Source organism: Amyelois transitella, chromosome 19, assembly GCF_032362555.1.
Source record: "Amyelois transitella isolate CPQ chromosome 19, ilAmyTran1.1, whole genome shotgun sequence".
Taxonomy (NCBI): Eukaryota; Metazoa; Arthropoda; class Insecta; order Lepidoptera; family Pyralidae; genus Amyelois; species Amyelois transitella.
The window spans coordinates 6,335,050-6,350,696 of NC_083522.1; the positions used below are offsets into that span (position 1 = coordinate 6,335,050).

At 33.0% G+C, this 15,647-nt stretch overlaps 3 protein-coding genes across 8 annotated transcripts; 1 reads left to right on the forward strand and 2 right to left on the reverse strand.

Moving 5' to 3' along the window:
- Window positions 1-176: 176 nt before the first annotated feature.
- On the reverse strand, window positions 177-15,482 carry LOC106132694 (gamma-tubulin complex component 4). Of its 6 annotated transcripts, none has more exons than XM_060949798.1 (13): window positions 15,325-15,482; window positions 7,129-7,209; window positions 6,558-6,690; window positions 6,134-6,428; window positions 5,423-5,597; window positions 4,937-5,142; window positions 4,101-4,227; window positions 3,545-3,701; window positions 3,063-3,203; window positions 2,379-2,553; window positions 1,731-1,932; window positions 1,297-1,460; window positions 177-782 (listed from the first exon to the last, which is right to left on the reverse strand). In XM_060949798.1, the coding sequence occupies exons 2-13, from the start codon at window positions 7,189-7,191 to the stop codon at window positions 620-622; spliced, it is 2,001 nt and encodes a 666-aa protein (XP_060805781.1). In that variant the 5' UTR covers window positions 7,192-7,209; window positions 15,325-15,482; the 3' UTR covers window positions 177-619. The 6 variants fall into 6 exon arrangements, with proteins under 6 accessions (XP_060805781.1, XP_013187644.2, XP_060805784.1 ...); XM_013332190.2 differs by lacking the exon at window positions 15,325-15,482 and adding an exon at window positions 10,664-10,684; XM_060949801.1 differs by lacking the exon at window positions 15,325-15,482 and adding an exon at window positions 7,490-7,750 and having other exon boundaries at window positions 7,129-7,212.
- LOC106132693 (uncharacterized) lies at window positions 7,925-13,225 on the forward strand. Its single transcript, XM_013332187.2, has 7 exons — window positions 7,925-8,472; window positions 8,890-9,073; window positions 9,156-9,343; window positions 9,454-9,657; window positions 9,735-10,025; window positions 10,234-10,396; window positions 10,722-13,225. Exons 1-7 carry the CDS (start codon window positions 8,337-8,339, stop codon window positions 12,862-12,864), a joined length of 3,309 nt encoding a protein of 1,102 aa, XP_013187641.2. The 5' UTR covers window positions 7,925-8,336; the 3' UTR covers window positions 12,865-13,225.
- LOC106132692 (lipoma-preferred partner homolog) lies at window positions 13,249-15,326 on the reverse strand. The gene has a single exon (XM_013332186.2). It carries the CDS (start codon window positions 15,265-15,267, stop codon window positions 13,879-13,881), a length of 1,389 nt encoding a protein of 462 aa, XP_013187640.2. The 5' UTR covers window positions 15,268-15,326; the 3' UTR covers window positions 13,249-13,878.
- Window positions 15,483-15,647: the final 165 nt, after the last annotated feature.

A 15,647-nucleotide genomic window follows, 5' to 3' on the forward strand; every position in this document is an offset into this window, starting at 1 on the left:
TAACATTTTAAACACAAATCCTTTGCTCGTTGGTTGTGTATTATTATCAGAAATGTTGATGATGGAGTTAATCATCCCTTTCAATGAAGTTAGCTTAATGTTCTGTGACGATTTTCAGTCGTCAACTCTTCTTTCGAACATACATTATATATTGAACTTGGCATACTGTATAGTAACAGAGTCAAACCAGTTTCACTTGGAACATCATCAATATATTCATAGTTTCATTTAACATTGTGAATGCCTTACAAATGGGAGTTAAAATCTGCTGTCTTTGTTTTCACTAGATTATTCTTTTGACACCTGAGCAGTTTTTGTAGTAGTCATATCAATTGGCAATTCTGTGCATCTTCAATAGATTCTTTCTCCACATTGGTCACTTATTATCGCTTGCACCTCAGCAACTTCCGGACAGACTGAATAAGCCTAGCCTTGACGCTCAGCGAGCGGTTGTAGTGGAGTGTCGTCAACAACCTCGCGAGGAACATGTGCTAGATGGAAACCATAATTTCAACATCTGCATCTTATTGCCGGTGTAAAACAATATTCACTTGATTTTTCTTTTGACACCACATCACTTTCACTTAGCACAACTTTAATACACTATTAGTTCGCTCCACTAGCATCTCAGCATATTGGTGACAGACTGAGTGAGCATGGCCTCTCCGCTCAGCCAGCGGTTGTAGTCGAGTCTCATCAACAGCCGCGCGAGGAACACGCCGCACGGACGGTCGCGCAGAGACACCAACAGCTGCATCAGTTGCTTTACTAGTTTGTTGAACCTGCAAACATTTCGATTTGTTAGAGTTTAACATTATGTATTTTTTTTTTTATTTCCATGCAATGAGTGGCTTTTGATACTATTTTAAAAATACTTATGGTTGAATAAGAATTGACAGCCTCTGTGGCGCAGCGTACTACGCTTGTCTGTGACACCGAAGGTCCCGGGTTCGAATCTCGGCCAGGGCATGATGAGAAAAGAACTTTTTCTGATTGGCCTGGGTCTTGGATGTTTATCTATATAAGTATTTATTATAAAATATAGTATCGTTGAGTTAGTATCTCGTAACACAAGGCTCGAACTTACTTCGAGGCTAACTCAATCTGTGTAATTTGTCCCGTATACATTTATTTATTAATTTAATAGATTTACTTTAAACGAAAATGATCATTAGATTTCATTAAAATTCAAAGAAAACATGAATGAACATGACAAAGGCTGGTTTAATTTTTACCAACGCACAATCGCATGTAAATGATAAAGCGCTGTGAAAAGTTTAAAGGAAGTCTGCCTACCTATCCGAATAACCTCTTAGGTGGTATTCCTCAGCATCTCTGTCAGCCTCGAAGTCCGTGATGCTGCAGAACGAGTGGCACAGTTTGAGGAGCTCCATGATGTTGCAGAACACCGGGTTGTTGATGTAGTCTGTGGCGTCGCCTGAACAGTCGCTGTCTGATGACTGAAACGCGGGGGGAACTTTGCATTTTATACATACCTACATAACATCACGAGAAGCTATGAGCAATGGCTTCAGTTAATTGGCTTGACGTTGGAGACATAAGAGTAAGTTAGTGAAAGTTTATTATTATTTAAAACAAATGCAAGTGGTTATATTCTGAATTATCGGGAATCACTCGGAAGATAGTATTGTGTGTCCCGCTACAGTAGACAGAAAGATAGAAAATTTATTTTGTTCTGTTCTGTAGAAGTAAATGTCATGAATTCTTACCGGAGTAACAGTCAAAAACGACTGACTCAACACATCAGCCAAGAAGTTAGCGTGCGCCTTCTTCAGCTTCTCAAAATCGTTGGTCTTTTGTACAGCTTCCATGAGACGTGCGAAGTTTGTTTCTAGGACGTCCGCTTGTAAGTAATGCTGGAGGTTGTCCATTAAGAACATGAGTTTGTTGTGGAGTTGGCACATTGAGAAACTGAAAATATAAATTAAAAAACTGTAGAAAATACGTTTTTTAAATGAGAAACTAAAAGCTTTACGACCTGTCACTGACCCATCTCTTATACGTTACCCTAATCATCTTCTACAGGGTACATTTTCATTTAGTGGTGCTATTCTTTTCTGCTGGATTATATAAAGCTAATACGTATCCATTTTAAATTTTTGTTACAGTTTATTATGACAGCATAATAAAATATGTGGGATTGATTGAAATCGAATCCCACTGCTATCACCAATTATTAATGAAATACCGCGAGACAAGAACTGATTTAATTTGATAATACTTCTGTGGCTCGTTTGGTTTGTCACTTTATATTGATATGCCAACTGTACAGTAAAATCCCCACATTCTTCCTCGATAAATGCTAATCAGAAACATAATCACAGAGAGCCTTGTTTTAATTTAATGAGGATATTAACCTTGAAGACAGTTTATACGTCTTCCACAGCATATGCAAGTCGTGCTGCGTCTGTTTGATTCGCAACAGCAACCTGAACATGTCGTTGTACCGCGCGAGCACTTCCGGGGTGAACAACAAGTGTAGAGGCCATTTGAACTCGTACTTCAGTATTATGGTGGACCAACCGTCGGCCACTGAAAATTTGAGAAATGTATATTATTATTATTGATTGAGAAGAAATACGGAATACAAATGAGTTGAAGTAGATATGAAAGGCACAAATGAGTGAAGATGACATCAGGACGTGGCGGGCACCAAATGGATTCTTACATTCCAAAATAGAATACAGTGGAAGGATTTGAACAAAACCTACATCAAACATTTGATTTTAAAAGACACAGAACAAAAAGCTCCATCTTTAATTTCTTATTTGTAATGTACCCATGAGCGCGAAATAACTACGTACCTTTTACGCACGTGATCGTATCCTCCTTTTTGTTAGCTGTCACGATAAGGATCCTTCACAATAAGGACCCTAACTAAAATTATGAATGTGAAAGAAGGTTTGTTTGTAACCTCTTCACATTTAAACCATTTAACACTGCATGGAGTGTTGCATTCCTATAGTGCTGTTTGTGGGCTAGTACAATAATCAGCATTCGTATAGACACGGCAAACATTTTAGTTCTTTTTAATTTCTTACCTGTGCTGCTATCATCTTCGAATGAAGAGTTATTTGACAGATTGGGTTTCACGTACGGCAGTTCAAAGCTGAATTTCTCAATGTCAGCGCTGTTACTGAGAAGTACCGCCCTGGCTGCTAACTGGAACGCGTGGTTCATATCTGTTGTATCAAGTAGAAGGTCATAATACAGAGCCGGATTCAGTTCAAAGAACTTTTATATTAGACAGAGCCCACATACACTCATAGAATATGTGTGCAGTTAAACTGTAACTAAATAATTAAGACCTATTGTTACCATATTAAAGGAATAAATGATTATGATTAAGAGTTACATATCTAGAAATCTTCCTGAATATGTAGGGTATTTGGAAATCACCATGGTAATAGAAATATAGTGGTGACAAGATAATTACCCGAATATTATTATAAAAATTAAAGTAAGCATGAACATAAACTTTTTAACGTATAAATAATGCTGTAAAACAAATTATAGTATGTACCTCTTGTTGAAGTTCTGTTAGTAGGTTTATCGAGAATATGTGCGGTCAGTCTAAGTAATTCCAAGAATAGTTCACCGCGCCCAAGCAAGTAGAAATCCTTCATCAGTTTTAATTCTTGTAGTAATTGTGCCTCTTCCACTGCCACTGTCCATAAATGCTGAAAAATCAATAAGTATATTACCGTGAACATTGCAAAAGCCAATCAAGGAAATAGCTATCAAATTGGATCTCAATTTCGTCAATCCATTCTGCTGAACGTATTTTCGAGACTATTGGCTCTGTCAACACAGTTACGGATGAATACGTGATGTATTATCTTTTTTTTCCTTTTGTCTGTGATCAGACATAGATATTTTCATCGTATTAATAAGGGTTTTCAGTCAACACGGTAGTACAAGCTAGTTTAAAATAAAAAGGCTTTAATCATTTGTTTCGTAAATGTTAAATATTTCTTGCTTATATTCTGTTTGTGTGCAATTGTTACTTGAATTGATATACGGTTCTCTATACATTCTATAATTTCTTCATAAAATTATTAATTCCGTATGTGTTTTACCTTAGTGACACACTCCTTAATATCTCTGATGACTCCCCTAAAGTTACAAAACTCAAATCCCTCAAGGTCCTTCAGCTTTTGCAGTTTCTCGTGAAACTCCGCCTCCTTCTCTTCCCAAATAGTGAATCTTAAAAGTGTAAAAAGAAATTACTTTCATACTTCAAATGGAAAACGTTACTTCGATCACTTGCGTGTCTGTGTGTATGAATATTTTAAAGACGTGAAAATTCACAAACATTTACTATAGTAGTAGTCCTTCTGTGTAAATTAAGAAAGAAACTGAATAGAACTTTGAAAGAAGCTTCCATCTTGGTCTTGTAGTGGGAGGAAAACTTAGTGTGTGCCAGCAGCTTCTCTTCATGTGCAGATTACAAAAATCAATCAAGTAAACGTGGGATTATTCTTTGAGGCGATTGGGTAATTATTTGTATGTCAATTCTATCATTAAGCCATACAGCTGAATGTGACCTTAATCTTTTCAAGACTGTTGGCTCTGTCTACCTATAGACATACATACATAAATCATGCCTCTTTCCGGAGTTGTAGGCAGAGACAAAAAGTTTTCATTTGCCAGGATCCCTGCATAGGAACCCCCTTCCCTTTTGTTACATCCACATTCGTAAAAGCTCGTCAGTTTTAGGTACTCTTGACTTGACCTTTTGCCAGAACGTCTCCTATTTGATCAAGGTACGTCACATTCACACTCTCTTTGTATATCTCTCGATGTACCCAAACCATCGAAGCATTCCCTTTCCTATTCCTGTTACTATATTTTTTTCACATCACAACATCACCTATAGACGTGATCATATGTATGTAAAACAACAATTCTTTACCTCCTAGTATCGGCACCACACTTCTGCAAAGGCAACATGGTTCTATTATTCAGAAAACTGTGCCTCTTCACCTTCCGAGGGTCGAACCCGAACAAAATGACAGTTTTACCAATGAACAGTATTTCCTGGGCCAGGGATAAAGGCACGAAGTAAGGAATCATGTTGGCGTTCAACATGTAGCCACAATCAAGAGTTGTGTCTTGTAGCTGAAATGATAAAATACATAATATACAAACATATATTAGATAAATTTACCACGTTTAAAAATTGGAGGGGTAGGCAGAGACTACCTCTTTCCACTTGCCACGATCCCTGCATTCTTCCTTTCCTACTTACTTGGGAAAGAGGCGTGAGTTTATGTATGTATGTTAAAAATTGGCTAGGATCTCCTGCAAAGGTTGCACAGGTCAGATGGGAGTCGGTTCGTGCCGCCAAACTATATCTAGAGTCATGACAGTAAAGGTCTCCGATGATAGAAACACTTACTGTAGAAACAAGTGACTTATCACATGTATTAGTTGAAGGCGACGACAGGAATGTATCGGAGTCCCCTTCGTGGTTGCGGCAGATAAAGAACTCCTGATATGGGTCCCTTAGCTCTCCATATAATAACCAAGTGCATAGCTGATTTATGAACACCTTGTTAATATTGGTGAATATTCTGGAATGGAAACAAGCAGATTAAATTACAAATGTGAAAGTTATTTCTTCCACAGTCAGATAATGCTTTTATCATTTACTCATTTTGATGAAATTTGGCACAGAGATTATCTACAAGTCCTCGCGGGAGTTAATCCAGGGCAAAACCTTTTTATCAATTAAAAGATAATTTACAATCAAAAGGATATGTGATTGGAAAAAACAAGAACCGCATGTTTATAAATTTCCTAGAAACTTCATAAACTTTCGTAGGATTCTTGAATTGTATTATTTTACGTCCACATTGCCGTAAATTGAAAAACTTACAGTTATTCAATTTATGATTCCATTGTAAGATTCTTAAAGGATTACAATTACAAGAAGCTTTACATTTTCCTAAGGAGTTCATACACTTGGGGTTCTTGTTATTTTCCAATGACAGATATAAGTCTTATCAAAATTGTGGTAGTTTTTGCAATTTTTTTGTCACCTTGTCCTCAATTAACAGCTGCCCACATATTCTATGAACAGGTCAACCTCAGTGCAATATAAACTTACTTAACCACAGCTCCATGCACCATCTCATTCCCGTTTAGTATATATTGGTGTGTTAAACTCAAGATTTGACAGCCAGCAAGTCTTCGCTCCTTGATTGTAGAAATTATTTTGTTCAAAGTGTCGAATAGACCTCTATACTTTTCGACATAACTGTACACAAACGAGAGAGTGTAGTTATGGTTGCCTATGACCAAGCTCTCTACTTCTAGGAGTGTTTTCTTATAAGACTGAAGAACCTCCGTAATGCCTTCACTCAAAGCTTGCAAATATAAGCCAGAGTTCTTGTGTATTGTAACTGAAATCAATAAAGAATAAAATTGCTCAGTGTGTCAATTTGTTTGAATGAATAAATTAGCTGATTACAAAAATAGTAAAAACATAAATAAATTAATTAATTCTATGCATGACGTAAAGTTTTTATTACCACTGTGAGTCTTCCTAGCATGAAATCCTGTTTCTGCTACAAAGTTCTGAATTTTATGATGACTCTTTGCAACATCACATATTCTTTGGTATATAACGGAGTCCCCCTTTTCAACGTAATTTTCAAAATTCACCTGTTAAAGGTGAGAAGACACCTGTAGTATTTAACATTAACTACATATGTATAAATATCTTCACTGATGTTATAGAGGTTTATTTTAAAGTTTATTCATGAAACAAAATCACAGATTTCAATATTGATTTCCCTAATCAGTCTCATTAACCAGATACATTATATATACAATAGTACATTAACAAGACTTATTATTTTCATCGCCATAATAACAGCTTGTTTGTACATATATATATATTTTGAAAAGAAAATAAAGTTCTTGTTTAATGTGATGGGCTAGCTATTTGTAACTATCTGAATCTTAATTCTATCATTAAGTCATCCAACTGAATATGGCCTGTGAGTCTTCAATACTGTTGATTCTGTATATGTACCTAATAGGTAATAAAATGTGATATTAAGTGAATTTAAAATAAAAAGGAAAAGTAATCAAACCAACATTTTTTGTTTCTTCTGTATCATGTGAGCAGTCCCAGAGAACAAGTAAAGCATCATGAATCATTGTAACTAAGAATTAAACCTGAAAAAATAGACATATAACACCACAAGTAACTATATAAACTTATTTATAAATTTAAGATGAAGATAATATAGGATTCAAAAATCAATTCAAAATAGGTACAATCTAGGTTTGTCAAAAAATAAATGCCTAATGCTAACAGTCAACAGCGAATCTAGTCTTACAGGCAACTATTGAGTAAGCAAAAGTATATTAATTCCACTTTGGGTATTGTTATTGAGTACATATAATTGTATGAACTGTTGGAAATGTACAAACAAGTTACGTTGTATTTTACTTAAAATTGGTTCTGATAACTAAAATAAATTTTATTAGAGGTAGATTATGTCTAAGAGAAGTTCATGAAGTTTCCACTATATTAAACGCCAATAATAAAGAATCGTTTTACTGTTTAATTTAAATTTTGAAAATTACGCTTTTTACTAAAAAATTATCGTGCGTTTTCGTTATTTTCTCTTGCTACATTATTTATTTTTATTTTATAGATTGGCATTTGCAATTTTGCACTGGTTTCTGGCAGTTTTTACTTTTTGTTTTAGTGATTGTGACAGAAAGAACAAAATAAACAACTATAAGTTGCACCAAGCCTGACCACCAAAGCAAGCATGTCTGTGTCGTAAAAGTCAACATCAACCCGTCAACGTCAGTCAACAATTCAACATCGAACTTTAAAAACGAATGAATGAAATTAACCCTTAGATTTCCACCAATATGGGTTCAAGATTTTCGAATTAAAGGATAGATACGGGATATTGCGAAAATATTATGACAAAATCTGTAGTGAACGAATAATCAATCACCTACTTACTTACAGCTATCTGGAACTGATACTTTTTTCATTCAATTTTTTACAATTAAAATAATGACCAATCAAATCAAACATGAGCTTTTAAAAAGCTCTCTGTGTTGCGCTTGCGCTGCTACCGGTAGATACTGAAACCTGATTGGTTGGTTGGAAAAGCATTGTAGTGTAGATGCTTCATGTGATTTACCTCAACAAATCCAATCTTCCGTCTTGGTTAAGATCTATTATTTTAAAGATATTTAGTGTTTATGAGTATAGTAAAATATAAATGAAAATGAATAATATTTTGAATCAAAAATAATCTACATCAAAATATTAAATAATGGCTGAAGCTTACAGATTCAACGTGAACAATGTAGAATATAAAGAAACAAGAAACCAAGATGAAAATTACTGCATATTGAATGTTTTGTGCGTGTTTATTTCTCTTGTTACGATACTCGCAGACTTGACGACAGGTGCGTAAAACATTTTTTAAATGTATTTTCAAATATGTGAAGCGCTTATTAAATATTACGATCATTAAGTATTTTAATAAACCATTTTATTCATTAAACTTATTTCTTGATAAAATTACATTCTAGCATTTATCTTTTATCTTACCTTGATTTCACAAATTTATGTACAAATTTCGTCTAAAATTTTTGATTAGTGCTTCAAGTAGAGACATAATTATGCGGAACTCAGAAAACAGTCATAGTTAGAGGCAGGTACCTATATAATGATTGCAATTAGATCGAACACGGTATCTCTTAATATTTTTACCACGCCTGTTCGTCAATGTTTTATGTTTTAGTTACTTGGGTCATCATTACATTGATAATTAAAATTATCTTATTTAAAATATAACCAAAAAGTATGAATGTTTTTTTCAGATATCCTTGTTTTTGCTGAATATTGCCATGATGGTCGATTAAATTGGGCCTTGGCAACAATTCTTTTTATTTTGTTACCGAACGTTATCGTCAATATATTTTCATTACGATGGATCATAAGCGATGGGAAAGTTGATCTTCATCATTGGATTACTCACGGGTTACTAATAGGCTCAATTGAAAGGTGAAAAAATAAAATACCTGAAACTACAACCATTTAAATTGAAATTATCCGATTATAACGATTTCATACGCGTTTCTTACAGGTACTCCGTGTTTCTCTACAAAATATTTTCATGTAAAAATCTTGAAGCAGTTAAAACTAAAAAATGTGTAGCTCAAAGGAATGACCTGAGTTTGTTACACTTTTTGTATGTATTTTCTGGAACAATACCTCAGATAATTTTACATTCATATGCAATAGTAATTTTAAATGGGAATTTTTACACTAAAGGTAAAATTTTATTATTTTTAATTGAATAAACTATGCTTGATGATTGATGACATAATGTTACAGTTATTATTTTTTTAAAGATAGTATTTAATTTTTTTTTTATTTTTCAGTATTTGCCCTGAGCGCATCAATAGCATCAGTTACGTGGGGGTGTACTTATTACTTTTATAACAACGCAATGATGTCAAACAACAATACAATATGGATATCGTTGTTACTGAAATCAATATGGCATTTCAGTACACTAATAGCTCGAATATGTAGTATTTTGTTGTTTTGTGTAATATTTAGAATATGGACACTTGTTCCTATAGGTAAGTATACATTATGTTTTATATTTGCTTTAATTTTCAAAAAATGCAATTTGATAATAAATATTTTTCTGTAACAGGTTTACACTGGGTGGCTATTACGACATGGATTATTCTACAGAAAAAAAAAATATGTTCGAGCAGATTTGAGCAAACACTGTTTAACATCATCATGGGATTTGTTTACTGTTTTTGTTACGTAAATTTGAACGAGGTCAACATGAGATATAGATTATTGATGTTTTATACTTTTATGCTGACCCAAAATTTTGGTAGCTTACTTTTGTACATTTTAATATCCGACTCAGTTGTTATAAATAAGGCATGGTCTATGGGTTCTACAATTTGTATAGTTGCAGGAACCATACTAGGTAAGCTCCGTCAAATAATTACATATTATATATATGTGTCAAATATTTTGTGTATGTTTTATTTGAATGCTAATATAGGTATGTTACCTATCAATTCTAATAAATTATAATTTTGGCACACAAATTTGACAAGGACAATGCATCTTTTGTTAGCAATTTTATCTGAAAGTATTGAGCCAAAATGAATATTCCCTTTTTATCATTTTAGGTGTCGGTGCATTAGTTTTGTACTATCGTTGTTTTGCTGTGAAACAATTAAATGAAGATAAAAATTCTCTAGACGATATTGAATTGAACAACAAAAAAAGCAAGGATACATCTGAAAGCAATAATACTTCAAAGGAACGTGATCTCTCAGATCCAAATGCAAGGTATTCTGTTATTTGTTTATATCAGAATATGTATAAGTGAAAACAGCATAATGTTATGAAATTAAATTGGTTATAAAATACCAATTCGATTGGACTTTCTTGATAGACGATCTTTTAACTGAAGAACTGCTGGACTGATTTTATAGATTTTAATGAAATTTGACACAGATATAGACGATAGATTATAAATAAGCATAGATAACTTTTGTACTGAAAATAACGCGGATGTGAAATTTAAAGGCATAAGGTGTAAATAATGGGACTTACTTAACAAGTATTAGCCAACTTTTGTAGTTTTTATTAATTCTTGAATGTTTGTTTGCAGGATTAAAAGACATCGAAAGAAAAAGAACACGAAAAAAATAACACCATTTAAACCAGGTCCTGTAAATGATAATCAAAATCTTGACAAAAAATTCTTATTGGATCACTGGATAGGTGTGAAGACTCAAAGTTTCACTTCTGCTCCTGCAACAAATACAAGTATGGACACTTCAAGTATAGAAGTATATACCGTAGAAAATACACCACAGGCGGGGCAAGCCACGTGCGATGAAATCGAATACAGAAGTAATAATACATTTATAAAGAAGTACAAAACTGTTTGTTCACCAACAGAATTAATGTTGAAATTATCTGCAATAGAAAATATAGAAAGCTCGATTGATGAAATAACTTCAAATAATTTAAACATACAAAAAAGAAGAGGTATATGTTCGTCAGATGAATTAAGAGATGAATTAGTAAATGTAAATATGGATATAGTAAATGAGGCTTTCATGAAAACTTTGAAAACAGATCACAGTTCCGAAATTAGTCATGATACAGATGGCTCTAACAAAAAAACTTCTTCAGATTCTATAGATATGGATTTAGATTTAAGTTTTAGTGATATTAATAGTTCTGATATAAATAATTTCAATGAAAATATTGTTCAAAAACTATGTTTAAGCGCTTTAAAAAATATCAAAGTAGGAAATCAGGATGCAGACATTGAAAATATACAACGTATAGCGTTGGACATCTTAAAGGAAATGTATACAAAAAAAGATAAAAGTAAAAGTAAACTAGCAAGAGATACATCAAGTACAAAAAATCGTGATTTAGACACTCCTACAGAAATTTTATCTGTTCATGATTATGAGAACATTTGTGCAGTCAATATAGCTAGAGAAGCTTGGGGTTTACGTTCATGGAATGGATATTCAGATATTGAAAATTGGCAACATGATGGAAGTGTAGTTAGAGATAGAAGAGCTGACACATTTACTTCAGAGAGTTCTGAAATAAGTAGTTGCTTGTCACAAGAGCTGAAAAATGCTATTTTATCTGCACCGTCGTTTCCTAAAAAAGTTCCAACTTACTCTAATATATCAATGAAAATCGAAAGATGTAATCAAGAAGATTATGTCAATTCAGCAATTTGCCAGTCAATTGATGAAACTTTCTTAGCTAAGCCATGTGTTATTGATATTCATAAGGATCCAAATCATCTGGAACCTATCTTAGAAGAATTAGACGACATATGTGATATTGATTCTCCAACTAAGAAGAGATTAAATTCTGAAAGTTCTCTAGTAGCTACCATTGATGAAATTCGGAAAGCATTCGTCACTAATTCACCTAGACATGTTTATCACAGAAGAGATCATTTATGGGATTCTCCTCAGACTGGAACGTCTGTTACTATAGAAAATACGTTGAAAAAAGCTCTGTGGAAGGAACCATCTAAATTTGATTCCAGTAATATTATGGATTCTTTGCCCGAAAAGGAAAATATTTGTAACATATCTCATGGAACTAAATTTGAATCCAATAAATTATCTAATAAAATAGAAACCACTTCTCCTATGGATATGATAAGACCTGAACATGAACAAACTCTATTGAGTAATTCAACAAGACAAACAAAGTCGTTGGAATACAATGTAAAATTACAGAATAAGAAAATCAATTATAGACCTGAACATCTCAAAGACCTTTCAAATAAAGATATCGATATATTGTGGCAAATTGTGACAGAAAATTCACACCAACCACATAGTTCCATTGAAGACCTTTCAACGAATCGGATATCAACTTCTTTGCAGTCATTAATACATAGCGATTCTTCTGTGATACCAACAGCACCAAAAATTACTAACATAAAAAAGAATGTAAGAACGAAACCCAGGCGAAAGTTTTCAATTTTGAGGGAAAGATTTGAACCAAAATTGAACTGTAATTCTGATAAAGAAATTCTATGCCACGGTACAGAAACTTCTTATTCTTCCGATTTAAACGTTGTCAAAGTGAAAAACGATTTGGATAGTAATGGTGAAAAATCAATCATGGTTAGAAAAACAAGCAATTCAAATTCTATTAAATTAGATGTGCCTGCAAAAAATATCAAAGAAAAGAGATCTCTTTTTATGAAACAAGTATTAAGCCCACCGAAATTTAATACAAAATTAAGACATAAAATGTAGGTTCTTAGCTCAAATTATGTGATTAAAGTTTTAAAAAAAGTCAATAGTAATTACGGTAACAAAGATCTCACGACTTACATAGTCATTATGCTTACACTTTTAAATTTAAAAGAAAACAATACATTCTCGAAGACCTTCATTTACTTCGAATAACTTGTGTATTTTATTTGTCAAAATTTTTTTGTCTAAAGATTTTATTTCTTAATTAGCTTTTTCTAGCAAGCCTAAAATAAGAAAAAACTGTGATGTTCGTGCCTTTTACTTGTTGACAGGAAGTACTTGCCAATTCTTTTTATAACGTGTTTTAGTTTTTTAAATCGTGTTTTAGTTTTTTATATCGTGTATTAGTTTAGATAAAATGTATAAGTATAAAATTAAATATGGTTTAGCAGGAAAGCGACTTTTAAGTCATGAAATATTACGTGATGTAATGTACCTTTACCTAAAATAAAAAGATCTTTAATCGGGTTTTTAAATAAAACCACTTCTGTATTATAATACAACTTTAATATAATTCATAAAAGGATTTAAATGCGTAGCTGTCATTACACTTTAACGGCCCAGGCAAAGACAAAAATCTATTATTTTCTTAATGTTAGTACATAATTAATTGTAAGATATATCTCTACGCTAGATGTCACAAATTATATTGTGAAATTTTTAAATTACATTGTTTACCTACAGCATTCATAATGCATTTTTATAAATAAGTTGGTAGCGATAAATATTGTATTCTTAATTATCACATTTTATTATTATAATAACGAAAGTAATAAATATTCTTATTGTCATTGGATAACTACTGAGTTTTTTTTTACAATTACTTATGTTTTACTTTAAAATACATACGCTTTCAAGAAAAACATTGTATAAAAATATTTTTTTTTTAAAATGTCATTATAGTACCCATTAAATAAGGTTTTGAATACCTATTGCAAGATTCTAACATTTTAGAGACTACGTCATAAATACCTATTGATATGAATAATATGCACATAAAAGAAATTCGCAGTTTTATAAATCTGTTGTCATGACATTGGTAAGCATACGAATCTGGTGAGCGTTGCAATTTTTGCAAAGTATTCGGCCATCTAGCGGATAACAACCTCTACCTGCAGCTTCTGACGACAATAAGAGACCACAGTCTTCACACCTATAACACCGTACATGAAAGCTACGATCCAAAGCAACTACTCTTACTGTTTCTTCTTCACCTTCTTCAGGCATTATAGGGAGCTCACAAACGCAACAGCGAGGAGCAAATTTTTTATGGAAATCATCTATGCAATGTATTTGGTTCATAGCATCAACAGTAAATGGTATTCCATCAAGGCTTTTTCCGCAAACAACACAAGTAAAACAGGACGGATGATAAGGTTTTCCAGTAGCTCTTAAAATTCTGTCCAAAATAGGTTTATAACAAACAGAACATTTTTCTAATGTTTCGTAATAATCAGCTTCGCAGTATGGTTGCCCTTCTACAGCGTAAAACGGTTTGCCTTGTAGATTAGTGTTACAGTGATAACAACAAAAACATTTTACGTGGTACATATTACCCATAGCTGTACAGCCTGAACTTTCACCTATTACTTTTTCATTACATTTGATACATACACCAAATACATCTAAATCTTGACTATCGGCAATTGATTTAACGAGAAGATTTGTAAGTGCATCAACTTCTTCTTCCTTGGGTAAAGGAGACTTATTTGTCGTAGGTATATTATTTCGAAAAGCTTGTGTTCCTAATGAAGTTGATAAATTACTTTGGGGGCGTGGGTTAATTGGCTCGTATATTGATTCATACATAGAAGCCTGGGAAACTCCATATTCTGGATATTCATTTTGATAAATATGTGCATAAGGTCTCTCTTGCTGAAATGGCCTTTCTTGTATATAATTTATATTTGCTGTAGCTCTGGCTAATTCGCTGTAGTTAGAGCTGACTGGAGATGGCGGTGGTAAATATTCTTCATTATCATTAAAACATTTAGATGGCAAGTTTTGAAGAGAAGGTGGAGGGGGAGGTGGAGGAGGTGATGGTACATTATTGCCATTTTTTCTGAATGGTGGCACATTGCTATAAGTAGGGTTGTAAGTTTTTGATGGTGTCCCCATTGGATGCCTGGTATTTGTGAAGTCTTTATAAGTTTGTGGTTGATTGGAAATAGTGTTACTGTACGTATGAGGGTTATTATTTAAAACAGGAGAAATCTTTGCAGAAAACAATGGTTCACGAAGTGTGCTAACAACAGCACTATGAGGAACTTGTGGTTGGGCCTTCTTTTTGGGTGGCACAGCTGGTGGTACCTTCTTGATTTTTCCTTGAACATTGGATTCCTTGCTCATTTGGAGATTAGCTAATTGCTTTTCCAATGCATCTGCATTATCTGGTCGTGACATTTTATGATAATTGCTCTTGACCTGATTGATATATTGAAAAATATATATAGTACTTACAAATTACAACTTTGTCATTAAAGATAATCAAAAGTATTTTAGTAATTTCACAATAATAAAAAAAAATGCTGTTTCTTCATTTGTTTCGTACGTATAAAATATCACTTTAGCACCACCAAAGCAACGTCATGAAATGAAATGAACGATTAAACTGTGACTGATGGGTGACACATACTTACACACTCATGCGACGATACCATTAAGTTATTTATTTCAACTTTTAAGTATTGTATAAATATATTATATAATTTAGTTGTTTTATTTGAAAATGATTAAAAATCGTTATTCATTTGATTAGTAAATATAATAAGATAAAATATTCG

Bases quoted from the DNA above. Each gene is read 5' to 3' on its own strand.
- LOC106132694 (XM_060949798.1), bottom strand. From the start codon at position 7,191: ATGATTCATGATGCTTTACTTGTTCTCTGGGACTGCTCACATGATACA. The intron at 5,598-6,133 runs GTAAGTTTATAT...TTTCCATTCCAG, and splicing joins GTGCATGGAGCTGTGGTTAA to AATATTCACCAATATTAACA. The intron at 783-1,296 runs GTAGGCAGACTT...AAATGTTTGCAG, and splicing joins CTAAGAGGTTATTCGGATAG to GTTCAACAAACTAGTAAAGC.
- LOC106132693 (XM_013332187.2), top strand. From the start codon at position 8,337: ATGGCTGAAGCTTACAGATTCAACGTGAACAATGTAGAATATAAAGAA. The intron at 9,074-9,155 runs GTGAAAAAATAA...CGTTTCTTACAG, and splicing joins CTAATAGGCTCAATTGAAAG to GTACTCCGTGTTTCTCTACA. The intron at 10,026-10,233 runs GTAAGCTCCGTC...TTATCATTTTAG, and splicing joins AGTTGCAGGAACCATACTAG to GTGTCGGTGCATTAGTTTTG.
- LOC106132692 (XM_013332186.2), bottom strand. From the start codon at position 15,267: ATGTCACGACCAGATAATGCAGATGCATTGGAAAAGCAATTAGCTAAT.